Source organism: Moschus berezovskii, chromosome 22 (genome assembly GCF_049115385.1).
Source record: "Moschus berezovskii isolate FMDL1 chromosome 22, NW_MosBer_1.0, whole genome shotgun sequence".
NCBI classification, from domain to species: Eukaryota; Metazoa; Chordata; class Mammalia; order Artiodactyla; family Moschidae; genus Moschus; species Moschus berezovskii.
Window position 1 is genome coordinate 37,124,318 of NC_142481.1, and position 25,512 is coordinate 37,149,829.

A 25,512-nucleotide genomic window follows, 5' to 3' on the forward strand; every position below is an offset into this window, starting at 1 on the left:
CCAAAGAAAGATACAAATTATCTTTCATTTGAATGACAAATGAATATGGAAGAGCTGGTTTGAATTTTAGAAGTTGTTAGGAATTGGATTTACTTTTCAAGATGATTGATTTTTTTTTTTTTTAGTTCCATCATAATAAGTAAGTTTCTCCCTTAAAAGAATCCAAGGAATTATCAAACATACCCTATTGAAAAGCTGCTACTGCATACTTAGAGCATGATTTCCAATTTGGATGGAGGAATTTCAAATCAATTGGTTTTTGTGATCATTGATATTTCATGGGTATGGATGTGGCACCTGTCTCGGCTCTCCCTCTTGGCTTATTTGCTCTTGTTTCTTCTCTTCATTTGAAAAAGATAATGTATTATATTTTTCTGTGCTTTTGAATCTTTTTGAGAATTCCTTTTTCCTCTTATGCTCCCTCTTGATCATAGCAGTCTGTCCTCATTTCTTCTCCCTACTTAGTTTTTCAGATTTCATTGTACAGAAGTCCCTTTGCAGGCCATCTGTTTTGCCTAGGGTATTATTAATGTCAGTTCAGCTGTGTTAATTACTTATCAAGGGGCAGTTAACTTGACTATTATCTTGGAAACTTTTTAAAACAAGTTTTCATTCTGGGCTTGGTTTCATTGCTTAGTAAGCACTGACCTCCCTCTGCAGCCTTAATGTTTTTTACACTGTCTTCTTTTTCTTCTTTTGTACTAGCCAAATAACTTCTCTGCTTAACTTCCATATCCTTTCTTTTAAATAAACTTACCCTTTTCACTTTATCTTAATTTACATTAAAATAGCTGGGTATGATCTGAGCATTTTAATTTGGTACCTACTTATTATATAAATTATTATTTGATTTTCCTAGTACGACTAGTTGGAGTTTCAAAAATTTTGTTGTTTTTGGTTAAGTCAGATGGAAGAAATTATCTTAAATTTTGTGAGGAAGTAAAGTATATGTAACTTAATCTCTTACTTGGGGGAAATACACATTGACCAGAATGTCTTAATATGACTTAATGGGTTACTAAAAAAGTGGTTTAATTTGCATAGTTAACTTTTGAAATTATTGGCTATGGACTGCTTGTTTAAAATTGCCCTGTTATTATCTTTCTCATTTTCCATCAAAATTGATGGAATTTTGTTCTACTGTTTTACAAAGTAACGGTTAGAAATGTGACAATAGGATTAAATGAGAGAATACTTCTTAACATGAAAACATGAAAATTACACGTTTATTCAAGTGTGTTATCTCATCCTGCCTTCTAATGTTTTTGTTCCCTTGGTAGATGCACCAGCAAGGAATCCTGAAGACTGATGACCTCATAACAAGGTTCTTTCGTCTGTGTACTGAAATGTGTGTTGAAATCAGTTACCGTGCTCAGGCAGAGCAGCAGCACAATCCTGCTGCTAATCCCACCATGATCCGAGCCAAGTGCTATCACAACCTGGATGCCTTTGTCCGACTCATTGCACTGCTAGTAAAGCACTCAGGGGAGGCCACCAACACTGTCACAAAGATTAATCTGCTGAATAAGGTCTGAAATCCTTTCTTGCCTTAGACTTTTGCATGCTTGAAGTCTGCATCAGTGGTCCTCAACCATACAGGGCCCACAAAACATTTTGTAGTATCCCCCTTTCTGTCCAGAAATTAAATTCATAGATAATAAGTAAACATAATCACCGAATTTTAGAAGAGGAGTATGGTGCCTTAACTGAAAGACACCCTCGCTCAAAACAAAAATGTATAAGGTATTTTCAGTGTGTTACTGTTTGGTAATGACTACATTAGAAGATACTTAGGTAGTATAAGATTTGCCCTCATGTACAGAGTTACTATGAATGGGATGGCAGACACCTCCATTGATAACATAAGATTGACAACTCAGATACCATGAGTGACATTGCAGTTGTCTTTGATTTTCTGAAAAGGAACAGAGTTTTTCTTTTGATTTCTGCAGTGGAATTCCTGGTAAATTTGAATGTTCAGTTTAGTTCAGACGCTCAGTCGTGTCCGACTCTTTGCGACCCCATGAATCACAGCACGCCAGGCCTCCCTGTCCATCACCAACTCCCGGAGTTCACTCAAACTCATGTCCATCGAGTTGGTGATGCCATCCAGCCATCTCATTCTCTGTCATCCCCTTCTCCTGCCCACAATCCCTCCCAGCATCAGAGTCTTTTCCAGTGTAAGATAGTGCAAAAATGAACTTAGACTTTGATCTTAGATAGTTACAAATGGGTTTCATGTCCCCTGCTCTTCAGTGGTGAAATCAAGTGGAGTGCAGGATAGTTCTGCAACGTTTCTGCAACCTAACAGCATATCTGACCTCCCATCTCCTAAATGCCAAGAGAAAGTATACATCATTTGCCTCCTGTAAGCTTTATGTCAGACCAGAAAAATTAGGTTGGTTGTGTAAACAGGATAAAATATGATGACTTGCTGACTTCTAGAGCTTTAGAAAAATTTGTGGAGAGTGTACATGTCTGGCCCATGGTTATGGAAATTCAGAGAAAACATACAAAACTACAGGGCAAATCAAACCAGAGTGTGGTCCCTTTGGCTTCTAGTATATAATTTTATATTTACTTCCATGTGAAGCGTAAGAATGAAAGGTATGAAGCATGACTAGAGAGTGGTAAATGAACTGTCTTCATGATTTACATGCTGTCTAATCTGTGTGCTCTGTAGGTCCTGGGTATAGTAGTGGGAGTTCTCCTACAGGATCATGATGTTCGGCAAAGTGAATTTCAGCAACTTCCCTACCATCGAATTTTTATCATGCTGCTCTTGGAACTCAATGCACCTGAGCATGTGTTGGAAACCATTAATTTCCAGACACTTACAGCTTTCTGGTGAGTTATTATTGAAAATAATACTGTTAAGGATTGCTGTTTTAGTGTCATAAAATTTGAGAAGAACTCTGTGGGTTTAGAAGCATGTTGATTCACAATGCAACTTGCATGTTGTCTACTTATAGTCTTTTTTTTTTTTTAAACTTTAAGTTGGACTGTGCTTCTGACTAAGGTTTTCTTCTTTCAGCAACACATTCCACATTTTGAGGCCTACCAAAGCTCCTGGCTTTGTGTATGCTTGGCTTGAACTGATCTCCCATCGGATATTTATTGCAAGAATGCTGGCACACACACCACAGCAGAAGGTGTGGCTGCAGTTTATCTCCTACAGATGAAGACTGTAACTACCTGGGACTTACTCGCACTCTTAGTCATTCAGGGGTCCCTGTACTTCTTTCATTAAATGTTGGGAGTCCTTATATTTAATGTAGGGTCAAGTCATGGGGAGAGGCATAACAGGTACTTGACTGCCTCTGCCTCAAAGCCATTCCTCAATGATTAGGGTATGGCTTCTCCAAGTTGTCATGAGTCACCTTATGTCAGCCTTGTAAGGGATTTTCCAAAAAATGTTGAGACTCTAAAGCACCCCTGTAGACAGTTATATAAAAACTCTTGAGTAATGGAACTCGGGAACCTGCCAGTTTTACAAGTTCCCACTCTAAATACTAAAGACTCATACATTCAGGGTTGAGGACTACTGGTCTCTACTGTATCTAAAGAATTAAGATAAAATTTGAGATAAGAGTTTTTAGTATAATTGTGAATAAACACAGTTATATGAGAAAGTTTCTTTCTCATTTTGCAATTAAGTGGCAGATGAGTCTAAGGAAGTACCTTTGATTGACCCTTCAGATCAGAAAACAAATGTGACTACTATGTGTTTGGTTAAAAAAAAAAAAAAAAAGTGAAATAATCCTTAAATGGATTTGGTATTTGGTGAATAAGTGCATTCCAGGAGGAGGAACAATACTGAATAAAATCTACCCAAAGTGCACATAATTGGTATCATTGGAATATGGTAAGCAGGCCAAATTTGGGTGAAAATAAACGATTCATGTTGTAAATTGGATGAGGTTATTTGCTGAGAGTTGAGGAATTGAACGTGGGAAAAATAAATAGTTGAGATCCAGGACTTGAAGAAATTAAGAAAACAGATGTGAGTTTCTCGGTTGGCCGGATGTTTTGTGTTCTGTCTGAAACATCCTTCCCCTATTTTAAATGGTGCAGGCAGAAGGACCTATATATCCTGTAATTTCTGAAGCCAGTTAACTGTCATTTCCCATTATCTGCATTATTTTGCTTACTCCTTTTTCGTGCCAGTCAGTCTTTAAGAGAGGTTTATGAAGAAAATAATAAAGTCACAGCACAGCTGCTTGGGCAACCTTTTTGATGGCGGGACAGCAGCTGAGTGTAATTATGACCCATATGTTTCTTTCTTTCAGGGATGGCCTATGTATGCACAGTTACTGATTGACTTATTCAAATATTTAGCGCCTTTCCTTAGAAATGTGGAACTCACCAAACCTATGCAAATCCTCTACAAGGTAATTAATTTGAAGTTGTAAAATTAGAATAATTAAAACCTTTAACACTCAAAGCTGGAGAAGGCAATGGCACCCACTCCAGTACTCTTGCCTGGAAAATCCCATGAATGGAGGAGCCTGGTGGGCCACAGTCCATGGGGTCGCGAAGAGTTAGACACAACTGAGCGATTTCACTTTCACTTTTCACTTTCATGCATTGGAGACGGAAATGGCAACCCACTCCAGTGTTCTTGCCTGGAGAATCCCAGGGACGGGGGAGCCTGGTGGGCTGCCGTCTGTGGGGTCGCACAGAATCAGACACGACTGAAGCGACTTGGCAGCAGCAGCAGAATTGATGAGAGTGGACATCTTTGTTCCTTAATCATAGGAAGAAAGCATTCAGTTTTTCAACACTAAGTACGGTGTTCATATATCAATGTGTGCACCAGTTAACTCTTCCAGAATCACATTAGACTGTTTGTCCCCGTACTTACCATACTTGAAATTGTCTGTTTTTCATTTTCGTCATTTTGGCAGTTGTGCAGAAGGATCTCATTGTGGATTTAATTTGCATTTCCTTGATTTCTTAATAATATTTTTGTGTGTAGATTGGCCAGTTGGGTATCCACCTTTGATGATGTTCCTCTTCCAGCCTTGTGCTCATCATATCCCTTTGGGATTATCTGGGTTTTTCGTCTTTTTCAACAAGGATTCTTGTGTATTCTGGATGTAAGCCGTTTGATGATGTATATTCAGACATCTCCTATTCCTGTAGCTTACCTTTTCATTCCCTTAAAAGTAACATGTTTTTTGAGGGATAGATGCTTTAAAATCAGTGTAGTCAAACTGACCAGTTTTCTTCTTTTATTGTACGTTGCTTTTTGTGTCTTGGGTAAGAAATCTTTGCCAATCTTAAATTCATTGTGTTCTGCACGTGCCCACCCCCTAAAAGAACCATTAATCCTGGCTTTTACATTCAGAAAGTAAACTTAATTTTGTCAGTGATGAAGGTCATTTTCTCCCCTTCCTTATATCCTCCAGCTTAATAGATACGTAAGGCTTTTCAGCAACATTTTTAAAGTTCTTCATTTCTTGTTCAGTTGATTTAGTACCTGTATGATCTAGTTGACTATGCATTGGCATCTCTCTAGTTTATCTGTTGATCTGTTCTTAGCCCAGTATCAAAAGGTCTTGATGGGGAGACTTGTAAAGGTAGAGTAATCAAGTAGAGCAAAATCTTCTTCAACTTTGCTCTCTTGTAACACTATTTTGGCTCTTCTGTATCACTTGCAGTCCCATAAAACTTTGCAATTAGCTTTACTTGTAAAACTTTCTGCGATTTAGATTTCACTGAATATGTAGATCATATAGGAGAAAATAGATGCCTTGATAATATCAAACCTTTCAACCCATGTGTATTTCCATTTAGTTGTTAGGTCTTTACTTTCCTTAGACTTATTCCCAGATATTGATGTTTTTGTGAAATTGTATAATATTTTTATAAATCTGTATTTTGTAGGTACCATTTTCTGGTTAAGGAAATGTTCTTTTATTCATAATTTGCTGATAGTTTTAAAAATCATTAAAATGATTGAATTGAATCATTGAATTTTATTGGATGCTTTCTTGAACTCAAGGTCATGTGTTTTTTGGTCAATGTTATTAGTCCATTAATTTTCAGATTCTTAAACTGCCATTGCATTCATTTGTTGATCATTTGGTTGTGATGTATCACTGATTTCCATTTCTACTATGTAGGATTTTTTTTTGTTTTTAGTTCTCATGTCATTTTGGGATCAAAGTTATGCTACTTTTATTGAAGGGGTTGGAAAATAATCTCTCTTTTTATATTAAGATTGCGAATAGTGTTAATTTTTCCTTAAATATTTGTAAGGATTTGGTAGTAAAGCCAGCCCTAGAGTTTCTTTGAGGAAAGAGTTTTAACAAATATTTAACTACTTTATTATAAAGGGCTATTCAGATTTTCTTTTTTATTTGGGTTTTGGTAAGTTGTATTTTTATAAACTGTGGGTACCTAGTTTTGCCTTTTTTCCCTCCCTTCAGTTAAATTTATAATAGTAAAAATGTTACTCTTGTTTTCTTACTTAATATGGAAACGGCTGATGTTTTTCTTGTTTTTGAAAAATAGGGCACTTTAAGGGTGCTGCTGGTTCTTCTGCATGATTTTCCTGAGTTCCTCTGTGACTACCATTATGGATTCTGTGACGTGATCCCACCTAATTGTATCCAGCTAAGAAATCTGATCCTGAGTGCCTTCCCAAGAAACATGAGGCTCCCAGACCCATTCACTCCTAATCTGAAGGTAAAGTTCTAAATGGTTTAAGGAAAAGAAAGTTGTATGTTAATATTTTAGTCCTTTCTCTGCTAAGAGAGGTATATGCTGCCCCCAGCACACACATATCTACAAGTTACCTGTTAGATAATGGTGCTCTTTGGGGGGAAGCCGTTATTAAACCTGATAAAGTATGAGACTGCTGCTTGATATTGGTTCACAGTATTTGTCTAGTTGCCATTTTCAACTTTGATATTAGAATTTAGCTGTATTTACAGAACCTCAACCTAGGTATTGGGCCAGTCATGTTGGGTGGCCCTAGTGGCACAGCATTGCAAAATAGACACTAGTAATGCCGTATTTCATAGGTTTGTGCTTGCATTTTGTTTAAACTGTCAGAATAAAAGGGAGAAGGGACTGTTCTAAGATCATACCACCCTTACATGGCTGCTGTAATTTTTATGTATTTTTTACTCTTCTGTCACGTGGATTTTTTTTAAAGTAGAGAATATGATGTCTTACTTTGCTGGGGTATCCTTTCAAAGAGTAGGGCTCTTGGTGAGCAAAGAAACTAATTCTGTATTTTAAACTAGACTTTTACAAAAGATACCTATTGTGCCTTATTTTAAGAAGGATAAAATAGTACAGAATGAGAAATTACTATCATTTTGTATATAGGTACCTTTGAATAATCTATTTCTTCTAATTAATAACATTTTGCTATGTAGCAGAAATTAACACATTGTAAATTGCTGTATTTCAATAAAATGTTTTTAAATGATTGAATACTCTTCGAGACAAAATTTTATATGAACAACTTTCTAACATAGAGACGGTTTGCTATTAAGGCCCTACAAATGCTTCTGATTGTGATTCTTACATTTGTTTGTGGCAGGTGGATATGTTGAGTGAAATTAACATTGCTCCCCGGATTCTCACCAATTTTACTGGAGTGATGCCACCTCAATTCAAAAAGGATTTGGATTCCTATCTTAAAACTCGATCACCCGTCACTTTCCTATCTGATTTGCGCAGCAACCTACAGGTTAATTGGTTTGACAAACTCTTGGTTGTGTCTTTCATAGAAAGTACTTTATATGCATAGTTAGTCCTATGCATGGTCTCATTTCAACCTGCTTTAAAGGTTTTAAAGCACATTGTCATTTTTAATGGTTGGATGAGATTATGCATTTTAGCATAAGTACATACATTTATCCTATACATCTATAGCATAATCTTGGAAGAGGCAGCCAGGGAATGAACTGGTTTTCTGTAAGACTAGATTGCTGATAATCACTCCCATACTCCAAGACTCTTCTAAGTAAATGGATTCTGATTCAGTTTGCTGTATAGAAGATGATTGAGGCTGTATTTCTCCAGTCTTCCCATACCAAGGAACCACATCTTTTTCCCTGGGCAATTTTTTTTTTAAATAAGTGAGATAATGCATATTTTTACTTTATAAACTTTATTTTTGTGCTGGTAACTGTTAAAGCTTTGGTTTCCCAAGGGAAATCATACCTCTTTTATTGACACACTATCCTTGAGCACCTGTGTATTTGTTACATAACCATATAAAATCAAAGCAAATTTTTAAAATTTAAGTCACAGAGAATATTGGGAGCAGTTCAGCTTTTCTCTGAAAGTCAAAGGATTCTTAGAACTGTTGGTGTCTAAATCAATGCTTAAATCACTATCGGTGCAAGTAAGTCAGGAGCTTTCTGTTTTGTTCACTTAGGTTTCCAATGAGCCTGGTAATCGCTACAACCTCCAGCTCATTAATGCACTGGTGCTCTATGTAGGGACTCAGGCCATTGCACACATCCACAACAAGGGCAGCACACCTTCGATGAGCACCATCACGCACTCAGCTCACATGGACATCTTCCAGAACCTGGCTGTGGATTTGGACACCGAAGGTGAGTGGAGCCAGCCAGTTCTCAGAGTCAAGTTTTCTCTGTGTTTGGTTATAGTCTGGTCCTAAAAATACTTTAAGCCACAATAGAAAATATTCTGTCAATATGATTATAGGTCTGGCTGATTATTTTAATTCAGTAAGTAGTATCTGCTCAATGCAGAAAACACAGAAAAGCATAAAGGGGGGGAAAAACCATCCAGAATCCTTAACATATCAGTTAATATTTCAGTATATACGGGTGTATTTTTTTTTTTAGTGTGAAAATAAACATTCTTTTTACCAGTCTCTCTTTTAAAGATAGGCTCACTTGTTTTACTAGCCTGCTTTTTATTCCAGCATTATTGGTGCCTCTTTGCCAGGCAGTATGTTACATATTCCATGTGTAAAGAAAGATTAACGAATAGGACTCCCCCTACCTGCTTTGCAAAATGCTGACATTATAATTTCTGGTGTAGGTTGTATCTTGCTTGCTTGAACTACATCTTTTGGTGTTCTGTATTCAAGTAGGTGGTGACCAACTATACAGTCCTGCTTGTCTTGGCTTTTTAACTTCGCTGTGAATCTTTGAGAGGCCAATTTTAAGTATATACTACTTGCATATTTGTGGGGGGGGGTGGGTCTGAGACAGCTTAAAAATCAAGATTTAACACAGGTGAATACCACTGCATCCAGAGCCCAACAGCAAAAAGGGTAGTTTCCAAGGCAGTGTTGAAGTTCACCGTGAGTAATACCAAGCAGACACAGACAACCAAATCCAGTTAAGATGATGCTAGTTTCAAAGTAGAGACTGGGAACCCTTGGTGGGTTATCCCCAAGGTAAGCCCCTTATAGAGGGACTGTGAGGTCAAAACTATTTTCATAATGAAACATTTGCTTTTTTCACTCGTTTTGTTACTGGTGTACATTGAAGGTTTCCAGAGGCTGCGTGAATGAAATACCATACTGGAACAGACTGAAAAAGGGCAGAAATGAGAATCCAGCAGAATGTAAACCATTGACACTCTATATATAATAGTTTTTTGGGGGGAAATACTTAAATTTTTTATTTACATGTTATATTAATATGCAGTAGTTCTCAAAATAGTTTTCAACTAAAAAAATTTTTAATGTGGCAAATAGTGAAGTAAAACCCACAGAAATGAAAACTCTTTGGGGGTCCAAGTCCCACTGGTTGAAACCAAAGGATAACATGAGAGCCTTTATCAGAAATCCAAATGCTAGCCAGTCAGAATGATTTGGCTTTTGAAGAACAAATTCTCGCTAAGCTGTCTTAATTTCTAGGTCGGTATCTCTTCTTGAATGCAATTGCAAATCAGCTGCGGTACCCAAATAGCCACACTCACTACTTCAGCTGTACCATGCTGTACCTTTTTGCAGAGGCCAACACTGAAGCTATTCAAGAACAGATCACAAGGTAAGACAGAAGCCTGTTTTTCTGAGTTTCTAAATGGAACCTCTTCCCTTTTATTATGAATTCTGTTTTTCCTGTGCATTCCATGTTCACTTGAGTATCTGTGTTAAATGCGTGCATGCTCAGGCGTGTCTGATTCTTTGAGACCCTATGGACTGTAGCCCACCAGGCTTCTTTGTCCAGACAAGAATACTGGAGTGGATAGCCTTTCCTTCTCCAGGAGATCTTCCCAACCCAAGAATGGAACCCACATCTCTTGGATCTGCACAGGCAGGCAGATTCTTTACTGTTGAACCACCTGGGAAGCCCATGTGTTAAATAGTTGTGAACAAAAGGACTTGGTTCCCGCCCTCCTGATAATTAGTCTGATGGGCACCAAAAAAAAAAAAACCACACATAAACAGAATTACTAATCATTGTTGAAACCAAAAAGTAGTTTTCAACACAAAGTGCCAGTATTTTTATAGATTAGGGATTTTTCTCAAGTGGTGTTGGTGGTGTCACCATATTTAACCCGAGTCCTGAAGCATCAGGCCTTTCAAAGGTCATGTTAAAGAACTTAAACTTGTCTTTGTTACCTGTAGGTTGTAAGCTTTTAAGCAGGAGAAATAACAGGATCATACTTGTGTTTTACTAACAATAGTCAGGAATCTACTGCAGATTGCTTGGAACTATATACAGTATTTGCAGATTAGGAAATGGGTACATCCTAGTGAGAGATATACAGGCAAACTTAAAGAACTGGACCAGACTTCTTAAACTTGCCCCTTCACCTATTATTAGTTTCTAGGTATTAATATTCCTTAGCTTTATATACTAAAAAGTAGTATTTTATTATTAGATGTTCACATGATAAAAGTCCTTTTTGTGATTACATATAAAGCATCAGTGAACATCCTTGTACTCGTGTCTTTGTTCCTGTGCTTTATTACGTCTTTAGGATAAATTTAGAAGTACAGTTGGTTAGGTCAAAGGATGTGAATATTTAAGCCAATACTAGTTGCCATTCAGAAGAATCATCCCACCCAGTTTACATGTGTACTAGTAGTATTAAAATTCTTAATTCCTATTTGAGTATGTATTCTTTTAAGTGATTACCTTCATTGTGCCATGTAATCTATTATCCATTACCTTAGTTTTCTAGGCTCAGTAATGGGAAGAGGTGGGGTTCAAACCTACTTTATGTAATTCTAGGATCTATTTACACTAACTCTTCTGTATATCCACCTTCCTTTTCTAAAGCTAATGGAGGAGTGGTCATGATCTGGTGTTTTCCTGTGCATTGATCAACTTTTTCTTCCATTGTCCAGGGTTCTTTTGGAACGGTTGATTGTAAATAGGCCACATCCTTGGGGTCTTCTTATTACCTTCATTGAGCTGATTAAAAATCCAGCATTTAAATTCTGGAACCATGAATTTGTACACTGTGCCCCAGAAATTGAAAAGTGAGTCAAAAGTAATTCTTTTCATTGTTTCATTCTTAAGACAGGAGAAATAATCATTTGATGGCTTCAGCTTGGGTGGGTGATTAAGAAGGGAGCAGTAGCCAAAATGAGTAAGACACAAGGTTTGGTCAGGCCTGAATTTTTCTCACCAGTGTGTACTTGTCTTCATTCTCCAGGTTATTCCAGTCTGTCGCACAGTGCTGCATGGGACAAAAGCAGGCTCAGCAAGTAATGGAGGGGACAGGTGCCAGTTAGATGGAACCACATCTCTGTTGTAAATGTGTCTGCCTGGAGGTCCCACTGTACCAAGTTCATAAACTGGCTGAAGATCCTTTCAGCTCTTCCTGACTTTCCCGGCCCTTTGGTTCTTGGGTATCTGCCCCAATTACTGTTTGGGTCAGCTACCTGTCTATGTGGACATGTTCCAAAGTTTAAATGCATTTTTTTTGACTCTTGGCCAAAATTTAGAAGATGCTGTGAATATCATTTTGAACTTGTGTAAATATATGAAAGAGAAAACCTTTGTCTGAAACTTCTTGGGTTTGTGCAAAATGTATTCAAGGCAAGTAGGTAGACTGGTGATGCCATGCACTTGTCTGGGGGCAGGGTGGCGGCGGGGCATAGTGCCATGTCTTCTGACATTCCAGGTGTCCCAAAGAACAGCAAGAAAGCCTATTTAAATATTGTGTAACTTATTTTTAAAAAAATATATGGACAGGGACCTTGAAAATCACCAAGTTTTTTAAAAATGCGGATGTGTAGAATCTGGTATGCCAGGAACATGTGCAGAGTTCACATTTGAGATCCCATGGGTTTTTATTTTATCTCTTCCCCACATCTATAGCTTGCTGCTGGGAGAGCATCATTTTCTCTTTCCTGCTGGAGAACACACCCGCTTGGGCCCTGTGAGACACTTTTTATAAAGGGAAGCCAAACCAGGCCTAAAGCTCCCCCATCTCTCATTATAGTAACTTGTAAATTGTGCAGAAAAGAGCCAAATAGTATGAATTGCCCTTCCCCATTATCCCAATGAAATGCCATACAGGCTGAGTTCAACAACAAAGTCAAAAAGACCAATACAGCCCCTTTTGTAAGGATTTGGATGTTTTTTAAGTGTATTGGTCCATGTGTTGTATTTTGTAGCCTTTCTAGAAGTTCCTGGACTTTAGCCTCCCTATTTCCTGTATGTGTATGCATACTGCAGTCAAACATTAAAGTTATGACACACACGAGTCCACTGTGCCTTTCTCAGTAGCAGCCAGTGCTGGTGGTGAGGAGGAAAGTGGACCACCCAGCCTTCCCACTGGGGAACACCAACTTCTGCTGAATGCTAGGTTTTTCCACTACCAATGTAGCATCTTTAAATAAGGAAGTGATTTCTGTGTAGTGTTTTCCTTTTCAAAAGTTAATTGCACCAGGTTTCTGTGGTTAAATTCAAAATGCCAGTTTAAAAAAATACATCCTCATGGCATTTTGATATACATTTTAAAAGAAAAGGAATAGGAGTAGGTACATATTTTATATTTATCCCACTTGAAATATATACAAGATAAATAGAAATCTTACATGGGGGCTTGTATGTCACTGGTATCTTAGGCTGCTAAAGAATTAAAATAACTTCTCAGAGTTCTAATAACATAGCTTACTAAATCCTCCAACAGGAACAGTTTTTTTAAAAAGGGAAAGTGGTTGCTCAAAATAGACCTACCTAGATTTGAACCAGGTCTACTTTCAAACTCCGTATTATTAAATGCTAGACTACAATGAAATGTATCATTATCACATTTCTGCTTTGGTTGAAACTTGATAACAAAACAGCTATAAAATTTATCCATGTTAGTAACAGCAGCAATTCACAAGTCTACTGCTCCCAATCCTTCAGCATGTCACTCTTGGCTTGGAGTTCATCCTATTTTGTTAACACTTTCACTACTTTTCCTTTTGGTATTAGTACAAAACACAAAGCAAAAGATCCAAATTTTACTTCTTTCCAAGCATCAGTGCATCCCAGCTTAGCATGAGGTTCCTCTTCGGGATACTCCTTCAGGCAGAAGGGAGCCTGCTAACGTGTCAGCTCCAACAGCCGGTGTAGAATCATCTTCTGACCATAACGCACCTGTAAGGCTTGCTGTTCCCTCCAGCTAAGTGCTGCATAGACCTCCTTGTTGCTGAGTAAATCTTGCTCAGTTTTTAAGTCTGTGGCATAGGTTTGCAGGGTCAACAAAACACTGTCCTGAAGAAGCTGTCTCCATGATGCTTTGAGTTTGGGAATATCTGTGATTGTCAGGCTGTCTTCTTCGGTTTTATCATCTTCCCATCCATTCTGGTCTTTAAACTCTCTGAACTCCTCAGCAGGCATGCACAGTACCTAGAAGCAACCATGATGCCCTTTAAAGTAGGATGTAATACTTGCATGTTTCTGAAACTGATTCAGAGAAGCTGGCCTATCCTGGCAGCATTTAAGTGTACTCTGTCCAGGCCACCTTTCCTCTCATCTAGCTCTAAATGCTCATTTTGAGCATTTACCTTGAGTGTAGTGGCCAGTTCCTCTTCAGTCAGTACCTCTTCACGCCCAATCACAAAGGCTCCCTCTTCCCCTACCATCTCCAATTTGCATAAGAAATCCCAACGTTCATACAGTAGGAGCTTTTCAGCTTCAACTTTTGTTCCTATAGATAGAAAAGTATGGGTGTGAAAGTCTTGGTAAACCCAAACCTCATTTCTCCTTTGACCACAAAAAGGGGGCAGGGACAGACACACATACACCAGTGTCTGAGTTAAAACACTCACCCTGTAACGCGGCTTCACGAACAGTCACCATCTGAATGTCAGCTGTGTCATTCGTGTTGTCAGGATACGGTTCAGCAAAACCATACATGTGAATCAGTTGCCAATTAGCCATTTGCCCATAAGTGTTGAAGATCTCATGGCCTTTAGGAATAGGCTGAATGGCCACCATCCGAAGACAAGTCTAGGGTGGAAGGGTTCAGAAGCTGGGGTCAAGCCCTTTCCAGGCCACCCCTAAGAAGATGACTTCACTCCTAAGAAAAGTATAGTTCCCTCCAATAGGTATAGTTCAGTGATGAGACTGATGCTATACCTACCAACATTCTACTTTTAGTTGAGATCCTGTGCTGTAGAATAAAACAAATGAGGCTTATAAAAGTCTAAACAGCCCAATGCTGTTTAGTAGGTGAAACCTCTGCTCAGTCATCTCAAGCACTTCGAAAAGTTGCTAGCTTTAAAAAATGAATTGAGGACTTCCTGGTGGTCTTAGTGGTTAAGACTAAGTTTCCACTGCAGCGAGGTGTGGGTTCCATCCCTGCTTGGGGAACTAAGAGCCCACGTCCTGCACAGTGCAGCCAAAAAAACCCAGATTGAAGGAAACTCACTGGTGGTTCAGAGGTTAGGACTTAGTCCCTGGTTGAGTAGCTAAGATATGTGCAGCTCCGCAAAAAAAAACCAACCAAAAAAACCACAACCCAGATCAAAGGAGGAACAGCAAATGGAGACAAGGTTTTAAAAATAACAGCCATTTCCTAATTTGAGTCCATAAACTTACATCTTTTCTTGCAATGTTCCACTTAGCAAATAGATATAAACACAGTCCTGGTATCATCTTAAACCCCTTCTTAGGAACATCCCCTCTTATGAAAAAGTACTGATGCTATGGCTGTTCCAGGAGATTGTTGTCCACAGGGCCCTGACACACTGGCACTGCAGAAAACCGACCTAAAGCACCGAAACAACGATGGCACAGGTTTAGCAGAGGATTAACCCCAACTTTCTTTGAGAACTTTAATTTGTGTTCAAAGAACTTCACTGTAATATGCAAGCAAAGTATGTAGCGCAGGAACTAATTTCGCCTACTCATTTCTAGTAGGAGGAGAACGGAGCCCATTTGGCTCAATTGCCAGGCCAGAATAAAGAATACATTGGTTTGATTCAAATGCCCAAACATCAAGGCACAGAAACAAGAACTGGGAGGGATCCACTCACTGGAGAGTATTCTAGACTGGCATTGTGATTGGCTAAATGGTTTAGTATGTCTGCAGCAGGCACCATCAAAGGGGAGTTTGGCTCCTTCTCATCCTCCTCTTCCTCCAGTGGTTCCTGAAAGCTGCCACAGAGAGAACTTGGCTAAAGCCCAATGTTGGGGTGGGGCTCACTGTTCTTTCCCTTCTGGTCACTCAACAGAGTTCTAAAGAAGAGAGTCCTTTGCAAGGCTCTGCTCACTGACCTGTAGGCCATCACAAGAGCCACGAGCTGGCGGTAGAGTTCCAGAGATCGGACCCTGGGGCTGAAAAGATCGGGGTGGGCGTCCATGAAGGGCAGCACAATGGAATAATACTCGCTGCGGATGTTGGCCAAATCCTTCTCCACGGCCTCAGGTACGCCTGTGCCCTGCAGCAATCGCCGGCGCTCCTCCTCTGGCCTGCAGTGACACCCCCACCCGGGTTCTTCACCCAACCTACCGAGACCAGCACTTGGCACCCGAGTCTCAAGGGCAAGCGGTTCGAGCCAGGCTACGTACGGTGTTGGCGCTCCCCAGCCCCTCCTACTGCTCTCACCAGAACATGGGGTGCTCCAAGCGGCCCAGTTCGGGCCAGAGCGCAAAGTAGGGGCTCCAGGGCGAGGCCGGGGCCTGCATCTCGTGAAGTAGTGCCAGCAGCAGCGGCACCCAGCCCGACTGGCTCTGCAGCGCGCCTCGCTCTGGGGGAGACACGGAGATTAGGGACCCCGCGGGCCCAACTCGGCGTCTCTCCACCCCTGTCGGCATGCCCACCTCGTTCCAGCACGCCGCTGATGGAGCAGGTGTGCTGCGACAGGAGCGCGGCCCGCGGCACCGCGAACAGCAGTTCCCCAGGCTGCACGCTCTCCCGGGCCACCATGCCGTAGCCGGCCACCGTGCCCTGCCGGCTCACCGCCACCTGAGCAGAGAGAACGGCCGCTCAGAGCTGGCCCGCGCCCGCTTCCCCGTTGCACCCGCCTCCCTCAGTCTCCCTCTCACCTTGGGACTCAGCTCCAGTCCCACCCGCTGGCACCAGCTCAGGAAGCTGGCCACCGGAGCCGGGTCGTTGTCGCTGCCCGCAGGCCCGGCCACCTAAGACAGGCAAGCGCAGTGGCGCGGCCCCGCCCGGGAAAGCTCGCCGGGGGCGGAGAAGACGGCTGCGCGCGCGCGCGCGCGAAGGAAGGCCCGGGGTTGGGGAGGGGACGCGGAGAGCGGCGAGTGACCCGCGGCAAGGCGCGGAGCGGCGCGCTGGCGGGAGAGTGGCGCGGCGCGGTGGAGCGCGGTGCACCCGCGCCGCCCGCCGTGACTTACCCGCCGGCGCTTCGCCTGGGTCGCCATGGTCAGAGGGCGCGGAGCCTCGCGAGTCGGCGTTTCCGGCGTCCGGGGGCAGGGGGGCGGACTTTCGAGGGCGGGGCCTATGTCCCCGCCCCGGACCACGTGACTTTCATTGCGCTTTCACGCGGAAGACAAGCAGCGTTTGGCACTCGGCACAGAGTCGGGTACGACTGAAGCGACTTAGCAGCAGCAGCAGCTTTTGAATTGTGGTGCTGGAGAAGACTCTTGAGAGTCCCTTGGACTGCAGGGAGATCCAACCAGTCCATCCTAAAGGAGATCAGTCCTGAATATTCATTGGAAGGACTGATGTTGAAGCTGAAACTCCAATACTTTGACCACCTGATGCGAAGAACTCATTGGAAAAGACCCTGATGGTGGGAAAGATTGAAGGCGGGAGGAGAAGGGGACGACAGAGGATGAAATGGTTGGATAGCATCACCGACTCAATGGACATGGGTTTGAGTAGGCTCCGGGAGTTGGCTATGGACAGGGAGGCCTGGCGTGCTGCAGTCCGTGGGGTCGCAAAGAGTTGGACACGACTGGGCGACTGAACTGAACTGGTATCATCCCCGCTGAAAACATCTTTGAGGCCAAGTGTCCGCTGCTGGGTTTAGAAAACGTGCGGTTGGGTGCATGAAGGCGTGTCCTTCTGCCGCCTTGAGCCCGGTCTGAGCCAGGCATAATGCTTCCCCGCTTAGGTCTCTGACAGCAGAGGTAGAAGCCTGGTTGAGTGCAAAATCTGGTTTCTGGATGCGAAGAAAAGGCATCGCGAGAGGTCGACTGGGAGCGAGAATAGAGCGGTTAGCGCACTGTTTCGTGGGGAGTGGGCGGGGCTCCTCGGGGCTCCCCAAACTAGAACAGACCCTGTCTTGCTTCTGCAGAGCAGAAGGACGGGTTTGCTTTTATTTACTTGCTTCTTTAGTAGCTGACAAACAGCAGGATAGTGAATGAATCGAAATGGTTAAACACGGGGAAGTAGCATGTCGTTAAATTTAAGAAATCAAAGGCAGCGAATACAGAGATTACAGATCTGGGTTTGAAGTCAATTACTGCCAAGGTCAGCTCCCACTTTGGTCTCTTATTAGGGCAAATTCAGTTTTCTCAGCTGTGAAACTAGGATAATTAATATCTACCTTGTGGAATGTGACAAGATCTGGAAATACAGAGACGGATGGAAATGCCTGTCTTCACTTTAAAGGTTCAACCCCACCTAAAACCCAGGAAGCACCACCCTAAAACCTAAAACCCACGAAGCACCAGCCTCACCAGCTTATACTGTCTCTTTTCAAAACTTTCCACGATGGGCACAGCATCACCATACTCAAATTCTTATTACTTTATTAGTTTTTCAGCACAGTTAACTTTCTACGTTGACAAGGGGTTTTGTTTTACATTTTGTCATCTCAAAATCTCACATCAGCCACCAGAATACACAAGGGTAGGCTCTTCACTTTGTACAGAGAGGAAAATAATAAATTCCATTCAAAGTTCACTTTGACCAAAGAAGACACAACCTCCGATGGAAAGCCACACGCGGGGGTACCCAATATACATATATATATATAATGTATAGATATTTATAGATATCTCATCTGAAAGAACACAGAAAAGAAATCCAAGTTTCACAGCACTATCTACAATAAGGGATTAATTCTACCAGCTTTTCAAACAGTCACATTCGATATTCAGAGGAAGCACGTGAGTGAACAGAACTGGGGACAGACTAACACTCCACTGGGCTCTAGAGCAGTCTAGAGTAATGGCTTAAGAGTATAGAAGGGGGTGACGTGTGCAGAGGAAATGTGGATGCAGGTGTCCCCTCAGCCCCACACACACCCACCCCCTCTCCGTAGTCCTGCATTTTTCATTGCTCTCTCCTCTTCTCTTTGCTCATTTGGGGCTTATGGCAATTCATCTAGGCTCAGAGGCAAATGGCTTCTGGTTTCTGGGCCAGGAGATTCTACCTGGTAAGGTGGGTGGATAGAAGTATATGGCACATTGCTGGGCTTCAGGTGACAGGAAGGGGCTGGGGTGGGTGGGGAGCCTTGCTTCTGCCTGGCCCTTGCTCACTTCAGGAAATGTCACCTCCCACCCCTGGACCCAGCAAGCCCCAGCCTAGGCCTCCTCCACCTGGCTAGGATGGTGCTGTGGAACTACCTTGGACCAGTTTTCTCCACATGAACTTGCTCAGTAATGCCTACGTGAAACGCTGGCATAGCTTGACGAGAACTCTCTCTAGAAACATTTCTAGTGACCTTGGCCATGCTGCTGCTGACTGAGTTGTCCTCCATGGGGGGTACAACGGGGGGTGTCTGAGGGAACTCTATAGGAACTCTGAGCCACCACTGTCTGCAGGCTTCCAAAAGCAGTCACCACGAAGTTCTCAGAAGTGCACCCAACACTCAAAGGCTATCCCAGCCTTTAACCTCAGCCCCAGTCAGCTCCCTATGGAGGCAGAGGACCAGGTGACGTTCTGCCTCAGGGCCTTGGCTCAGCAACGGGCCAGGGCCAGGGGGTGGCCGAGTGTGGGGCTGGAAGGGACAGTCTGTGGGGTTCTGTCCTCCAGGTCCTCCGTGTTCTGTCTTCCTCAGGCAAAGCAGCCCCCTTCAGCCCCTGCCTGCCTGGCCCTACAGCACCAGGCCTGCCAGGAGAGCACCCGCAAAACTGCTGCCTGGTAGTAGCGCCGCCTTGTGGCTGCTGTTCAGACGATTGTCATAGGTGCTAAGAATGGAAGCAGACTCCCTCCGTGTTGGGGCTGCAGGGGAAAGGGGCTGTCTCCTGGTTCTCACACCAGCGCGCGAGCTGGACCCTGTGTTCCTGCTGGCCCAGCACCCACCACCTCAAAACCTCCTTCCCATCTTCAGACCTGCCTGGCCCAGGGGGTCAACCCACGCTTTCTTTGACCCAGGATGTTATCTTGGATCCTGGTCAGAGGAGGACTCTGAGGCTTTCCTGAGCTAATCCCCTTCCCTCCCTGGAACGGTGCCCTCACTGTGCCTGGGCCTTGGGGAGTCGGAAGAGAGGGACTGAGTCAGCCAAGTTAACGAGGTGCTTGAGGGGAATGAGGTGGGGAGGAGTGAGCCCCTCAAACCATCTGGAGACTGTTCCGCTGCAGCATCTAGACGGATCCCCTCTTCTTTTTAAACAAAAGAGAAGTAATCCCATTTCCTCCCCTTCGCCCTCACAAAAATAAACTAAAGGGGAAATGAGCCGCGAGAGGGTGGTCGTGGGACGTCGATGCAGGTGGGGGGGGCAAGTGGGCGTCCTCGCGGGGCGCGGGGCTTCAACAGGACACCTCCATGGTGTGGTTGACCTGGCCCAGCCCCTCGCTGCTCTCCGAATGGGTGCAGGCCTGCGGGCGGCCGCCGTCCACCGAGCTGGCGCTGGTGAGGGACGCGGTGCGAGAGCGGGCAAGACGAGTCATGCTGGCCGAGGGCACTGCGGACAGAGAGGGAACGGGGGTGAGGACCAGCCAGCGGGGCGGGCACGGCACGTGGGAGAAGGGAGAAGGATTTACGCAAGCAAAGCGGCCAGCGAGACCCGTTCTTCCGACGAAGGCACAGAGGCCCATCCGCAGCCAGGGCTCTGCGGTCATGCAACGCCAGCGGCAGGGAGTGCGCCCCAGGGGTGGGGGCCCGGGGGCCGGCAGGACCCTCCTCACAAGAGCGGGCCAGAGCTGTGGCCCCAACGGGGCAGCAGCTGACGACCGATCAGGTGTCCTTGAACCCAGGGAAGGATGGGACGTTCTTTCTAATTCTGCTTCCCTCAAGAGGACAGTGGGGCTGGGCGGGGGGAGATCAGTTCCGGAAAGAAGGGCAAGGTGTGGTAGCCTCAGATGGCCCTCAGTCCATTATTGAGTCACACAAGGCAGATCAACTCGCAGGGAGCAAATGCTTCCTTCCTGACCTCCGCCGGCCACCTGTCCAGCTTGGGCGTGGCTTGCTGCCACCTCTGAGAGGTTCTGGCTCCAACTGCCAGGGCTCTGGAAGCCACGGGGCCCCGGGGAACCTAGAAGCACGACTGGTCTAAAGCCCGGCCACTCCGGAGCCCTGAATGGGATAGAGCCCACGGAAAAGCGGCACAAGAAGTTTCCACGGCAAGATGCGGCTTGGCTGCAGCGCGGCGCAGAGGGAGGAGCAGGGGGGCCCGGGGCGATGGCGGCGGGCGGGGGGTCCATGCATCAGGGCAGGGGCTGCGGGGCTACCTGCTCCTCCACTCAGCCTTCGGTCCTTCAAGTACGCAACTAAGAGAGAAGACAGAGCCGGGGGAGGGGGGCGGGGGGGGGGAGACACAGAACACGGGTGAAGAGGAGGTCGGGCGAGGCCTGGGCGTTGAGATGCGCAGAGCGGAGAGGAAGGTACAGAGAGGCTGGGGGCAGGGCCGGAGCCTCAGGGGGCCCCCTCCTGCCCCCCCATTACTGCAGCGGCCCCAGAAGGAGCCAATGATGTCAGTCTGCCCCGAGCAGCCCAGAGAGCTAGGTGGGGCACTCATCCGCCTCTGCTCCAGCCCGGGCTGCAGCCCTGGGGGCTCCGCTGACAAGGTCTTTGAGGACTATAACCTGTTCCCAGCACCCTCACCGCTCCACTGGACTCAGTATCGCCGTGGATAGAGGCCCACGTGTGTGTGCTCAGTCGTGTCCGATTCTCTGTGATCCTGTGAACCGTAGCCCACTAGGCTCCCCTGTCCATGGGATTCTCCAGGCAAGAATACTGGAGCCAGTTGCCATATCCTCCTCCAGAGGATCTATCTTCCCGACCCAGGGATCGAACCCAGGTCTCCTGCATTGGCGGGTGGATTTTTTCCCCACTGAGCTGCCTGGGAAACCCTGGAGAGAGGCCTGTACGATCTCTCAAATCTTCCCAGGTCTTGAGCTGCCTGGCGGTATTCCTCCCAGGGCCCAGAGAACAGGTCCTGGTTGACAAGTACCGCTTACCCACCCATCCCTGCCGTGATCTCCAGGCGCCTCCGGGCCTCTGTGTCCCTGCCGGGTCTCACTGTGGGGCTTGGTCTCTCGTTGCCCCACTTGTCCCCAGACAGGCTGGCAGAGGGGCCTGGTCCCCTGGAGGCCAGAAGGAGATCGATTCCTGGCTGGACCCCCCCGGTCTTTCCCTACAGGCCTGTCCTCCCAAGGAGACACAAGCTCCAGAGACTGAAGTCGAGGGGGAAGAAAACAAATTCAGGGAGAGGAAGTCTGCTTCCAGGAGGAGAGCCAGGCATAAGGGGGAGATGGGAGGAACTCAGGGAATACGCCTGTGTCACCGAAGGGCTGTGTGTGCATGTGGGAAAGGCTCATGAACAGGGTCTCACCCCTGCACGAGGGGAAACTGGGGGCGGCAGGGAGCTGGTTCCACCCACCCCACAGCCCCTATGACCTCGGGGTCTTCAGGTCTGCTGCCCCCAGGCTTGGCTGCTTTCAGCTATCCTCACACTCAGACGGCCTCCCGTGCCTTCCCCAGTTCCCAGACTCCAAGCCCGCTTCTCTGCTGCCCCTTGCACCATCCAGCACCTTCCCAGCCCTTCTCCAGTGCTGGAGGCCCAACTGGGGGCATGGTGTGGATGACTCACTTCCCAGGCAGGCTTCCCTGGCAGGATTCAGCTCCAGGCCTGGCTCCCCTAGGGCTGGGAGAAGAGCCCCCCAACCCCAACAGGCCCAGCCTGCCATGAAAACAGCGCCCCAAAGCCTCCCTCTCCAAGGGCATAGGAGGGCAGGGATCGGCCTGGGATCACCAACTTAACAGCCTAGGTGAAGATGCCCTAGAAGTGCCCAGGCACAGCATCTGGCCCTGGAAAAGGGCTCAGGCTCACAGGCCCACCTGCTGCCTGCTCAATAGTCACCGGGGTGTGTGTGTGGGGGGGTAGTACACTTACTGTAGCCCATGCCTTGCAGGAAGTATTTGAAGGCTTCAGTCAGCTTCCCGGGCTGCAGGACAAGGGACAGGCACAGAGTCTGATTGGCAGCCTGGGGTTCGGGGAGGGGGGAGGTTCTGCCCACCCTGGGCCAGGTAAGGGATGGAAGGAGGGCCAAGAGTCTCACCTGTGTGACCTGGGGGAGACCCCCGGAATCTGCCATCTGCAGGGAAAAGAGCGGGTGAAATGAACAGGGGCCACCTCCCACCACACCGTGCCTGTCCTTCGCAAACCTGGGCAGGTCCCCTGATCAGACACATCATCCTGCTTGCACCTTGGCTGGGACCCCTCCCTGCGGGGAGGCCCGTGGTGGGGAGGGGGAGGCCTCACCTTCAGGAAAGTCGTGGTGGTCGGATCCAGTTTAGAGTTGCACTCCACCTGGGGACAAGGAGCAGCTTCAGCATGGTGAGGCACCTGAGGGTATCAGGGGCACCCCCTGCCCCAGGTGCTAAGGCAGGTTCTCTCCCCAGGGCTGGGAGACAGGGAGGGAGTGCAGGGGGCAGACACAGGCCAGCCAGCACCTCCCTAGGCACCTTTGGAAAGGTCAAGGCCCTGGGGATCTGGAAGCGGCTTTCTGAGGGCCTGAGACCCTCTATTCCACTCACCACTGCTGGTGGGGTGGGGGCTGGGCCCAGTCCTTACAGGGAGCCAGGGCCACCTCTGCAGGAGAGGCTGGGAAAGCACCAGGGGCCCCAGGAATCAGGGGTCAAGGTGAGGAAGGGCTGAAGGTCAGCAGGAGACCCTGAAGCCTCTGAAGCTGTGACCCTGCTTGAGCTGAGACAGCAGGCACAGCCCTCACCCCTGCTCCTCCGGTCCTCAGGCACAGGGAGTGTGTGGTAGCCTGGGTGCACACTGGGCAGTGGGGGGCGGCTTCCCTGGGCATTCCTGAACCCCAGCTTTCTATGCTAAGGGGGACATGAAACCCCCAGGCTGCCTGCTGTCAGAGTTCCAACAGGAGAGGTGACACATGGTCCCAAATGTAACAGGGGTATGTGCTCCTCTACTCACAGATTATTTCATAACCAATGAATCAAATTTCAGAGAAAAGAGAGGTCTTAGTCTCTGGGCCTAAAATGGGTCGAGACTGCAGAGGGGCTGCCCCGCTGTGAGGTGGGCAAAAGGAATCAGTGGCCTGATCCTGGCCCCATGGCCCTCCTGTCTCCAGGCTTCCTGGAGAATGGGGTGGCTCCAGGTGGAAGTGCATGGCAAGATGGGGGGAAGTGGGATGAGGAGCCCAGCAGCCAGTGCCCATCCTGAGGCTTCCAGGCTGGGTCAAGGATTGGCCTTGCGGGCCAGGAGTGAGTGACCCCTTTACCCTTGCCTCCCACACACACCAGGGCACGATCCTCACTCACCACACCATCCTCGGCAGGTGCATTATCCCCGACCACCAGCATCACGGGGCAGCTGCAGACACAGAGGAAGAGGGCCGTCTGGCCTGGGCACCGGAGCAAGATGGGGGGGCAGTGCATGCAAGGGCCGGGCCACTCACCGGAGCGTCTTGGCGTTGGGCACTGTCCCAGGCCGGTTAATGTCCAGGTCTCTGCGGCTGCAGGGGGAGGCAGAGGCGGGCATCCCAGGATGGGATCCCGGAGGGGGGGTGTTGGAGTGTGTCCCCGAGCCTGACCTGCTATATTTCAGCCATGCCCAATCCCTCCACATGGCAATTATGGCCCAACATCCCTCCAGGTGCTGGGCTAGTCGCAGACTTGAGGTTCACGCTCTGGTGTCTTGACTGTGAGACAGAGCCTCACGGATGCCATTGGTGAAATGGGGAGACGGGGACCTAAGGGCCCTTAGGGTCCCCCACATGTGACTTCTTCCCAGACTCTCAGCTCATGCCAGGTGGGCCCTCACATTTGGCTGTGATCACGGGCTGTGACCACCATTGTGCTGGGAGTCCTGGGCCTTAGAGGGAGGCAGGCTGGGGCTCCTCTCCCTCCCCAGTGTTTCTCCAGCACCACGCACACAGCAGGGGCTCAAGAAATATTTGTAGGAAAAAAGAGAAGGAAAGACATGCCAGTGGGAGGTGCAGGATACTCCCCTGCAGGACTAACCCCAAGGGGCTCCATGGAGCACTTCATCCCCCCTCCTCTCCACTTTGGGCTGGCTGTCAGCACTGAGGCTCAGGCTGGTGGGGGCAGGGGTGGCACCCACATCCCCGACTGCTCCTGCCAGCGATGCCAGGGGTGGAGGAGGAGTGGACAAGCCCTGCTCGCCCTCTGCCCCTCCAGGGGTGTGACCCTGGGCAAGAGGTCACCCCTATCGGAGGCTGGACAGTCTGCTCTTCTGCCAGCCGGCCAGCGACCCGCCTCCTCCCTCGGACGGCTGAATCAGGGGTCCCCATCTACGTGAGCCCTCCAGTCCTGGTGCTGCCAGCCGGCCCCCCGCCGCCCACACCTGTTGTACATGTTCCAGAAGAGCTGCAGGTTGGCCTGGTTCACCACGTTCGAGATCTGCTGCCGGTAGCTCTGCACCAACTCTGTGTTGCTCACCAGCTCCTCCTGGGTCCCGGGGGCCGGGAGGAGGGGAAGGGGGCGGTGAGCGGCGTGCACGGAGGGGAGCCACAGACACGGACGTCAGGGTGGGCATCGCAGAGCAGCCCTTGCCCCACCCCCCGTGATGGCGGGGAGAGGGAGACAGCAAGACTGTCGTGGGGAGCCCATGACCTTCAGAGTCGAGGGAGCCCCTCCCAGCCCTCGGTGCCACAGGCTCCTGGCTCACCACAGGGCAGGGGTGCGGCAGCTCAGCTCAGACGCTGCATCCACTGCCGCTCCCAGCCCCACCCACCCCCAACCAGGCTCTTCGGGAGGTTCCTAGC

The 25,512-nt window shown here is 47.0% G+C and overlaps 3 protein-coding genes across 10 annotated transcripts in view; 1 reads left to right on the forward strand and 2 right to left on the reverse strand.

The window, feature by feature from the left end:
• The window catches only part of CNOT1 (CCR4-NOT transcription complex subunit 1), an 83,587-nt gene extending 71,631 nt beyond the window's left edge, over positions 1-11,956 (forward strand). For all 6 annotated transcript variants that reach the window (XM_055412630.2, XM_055412633.2, XM_055412632.2 and 3 more), the window contains exons 40-49: positions 1,281-1,529; positions 2,684-2,847; positions 3,035-3,152; positions 4,290-4,391; positions 6,520-6,693; positions 7,559-7,708; positions 8,402-8,582; positions 9,863-9,995; positions 11,303-11,437; positions 11,614-11,956. In XM_055412630.2, coding sequence (XP_055268605.1) covers positions 1,281-1,529; positions 2,684-2,847; positions 3,035-3,152; positions 4,290-4,391; positions 6,520-6,693; positions 7,559-7,708; positions 8,402-8,582; positions 9,863-9,995; positions 11,303-11,437; positions 11,614-11,692 — 1,485 coding nt within the window. In that variant the 3' untranslated portion in view covers positions 11,693-11,956. The remainder of the gene's footprint in view (positions 1-1,280; positions 1,530-2,683; positions 2,848-3,034; positions 3,153-4,289; positions 4,392-6,519; positions 6,694-7,558; positions 7,709-8,401; positions 8,583-9,862; positions 9,996-11,302; positions 11,438-11,613) is intronic.
• Positions 11,957-13,404: 1,448 nt separating this feature from the next.
• Positions 13,405-16,869, reverse strand: SETD6 (SET domain containing 6, protein lysine methyltransferase). 2 transcript variants are annotated; one of them, XM_055412638.2, is made up of 9 exons: positions 16,761-16,869; positions 16,449-16,541; positions 16,224-16,368; positions 16,009-16,150; positions 15,678-15,737; positions 15,437-15,557; positions 14,228-14,408; positions 13,964-14,106; positions 13,405-13,805 (listed from the first exon to the last, which is right to left on the reverse strand). In XM_055412638.2, the coding sequence occupies exons 1-9, from the start codon at positions 16,785-16,787 to the stop codon at positions 13,500-13,502; spliced, it is 1,218 nt and encodes a 405-aa protein (XP_055268613.1). In that variant the 5' UTR covers positions 16,788-16,869; the 3' UTR covers positions 13,405-13,499. The 2 variants fall into 2 exon arrangements, with proteins under 2 accessions (XP_055268613.1, XP_055268611.1); XM_055412636.2 differs by having other exon boundaries at positions 15,678-15,872.
• A 1,236-nt stretch (positions 16,870-18,105) lies between these two features.
• Positions 18,106-25,512, reverse strand: part of NDRG4 (NDRG family member 4) — a 44,358-nt gene continuing 36,951 nt past the window's right edge. For both annotated transcript variants that reach the window (XM_055412640.2, XM_055412639.2), the window contains exons 10-16: positions 25,092-25,195; positions 24,184-24,240; positions 24,047-24,098; positions 23,022-23,069; positions 22,819-22,854; positions 22,653-22,704; positions 18,106-20,222 (exon numbers count right to left, since the gene is read on the reverse strand). In XM_055412640.2, the coding sequence (XP_055268615.2) occupies positions 20,068-20,222; positions 22,653-22,704; positions 22,819-22,854; positions 23,022-23,069; positions 24,047-24,098; positions 24,184-24,240; positions 25,092-25,195 (504 nt within the window). In that variant the 3' untranslated portion in view covers positions 18,106-20,067. The remainder of the gene's footprint in view (positions 20,223-22,652; positions 22,705-22,818; positions 22,855-23,021; positions 23,070-24,046; positions 24,099-24,183; positions 24,241-25,091; positions 25,196-25,512) is intronic.

What these genes read in the sequence shown, in the direction of transcription:
- SETD6 (XM_055412636.2), bottom strand. Translation starts at nt 16,787, where the DNA reads ATGGCGACCCAGGCGAAGCGCCGGCGG. An exon ending in GACTGGAGCTGAGTCCCAAG is followed by an intron (nt 16,369 to 16,448) that starts GTGAGAGGGAGA and finishes CTCTCTGCTCAG; the next exon opens with GTGGCGGTGAGCCGGCAGGG. An exon ending in AACTGGCCACTACACTCAAG is followed by an intron (nt 13,806 to 13,963) that starts GTAAATGCTCAA and finishes GGTTGCTTCTAG; the next exon opens with GTACTGTGCATGCCTGCTGA.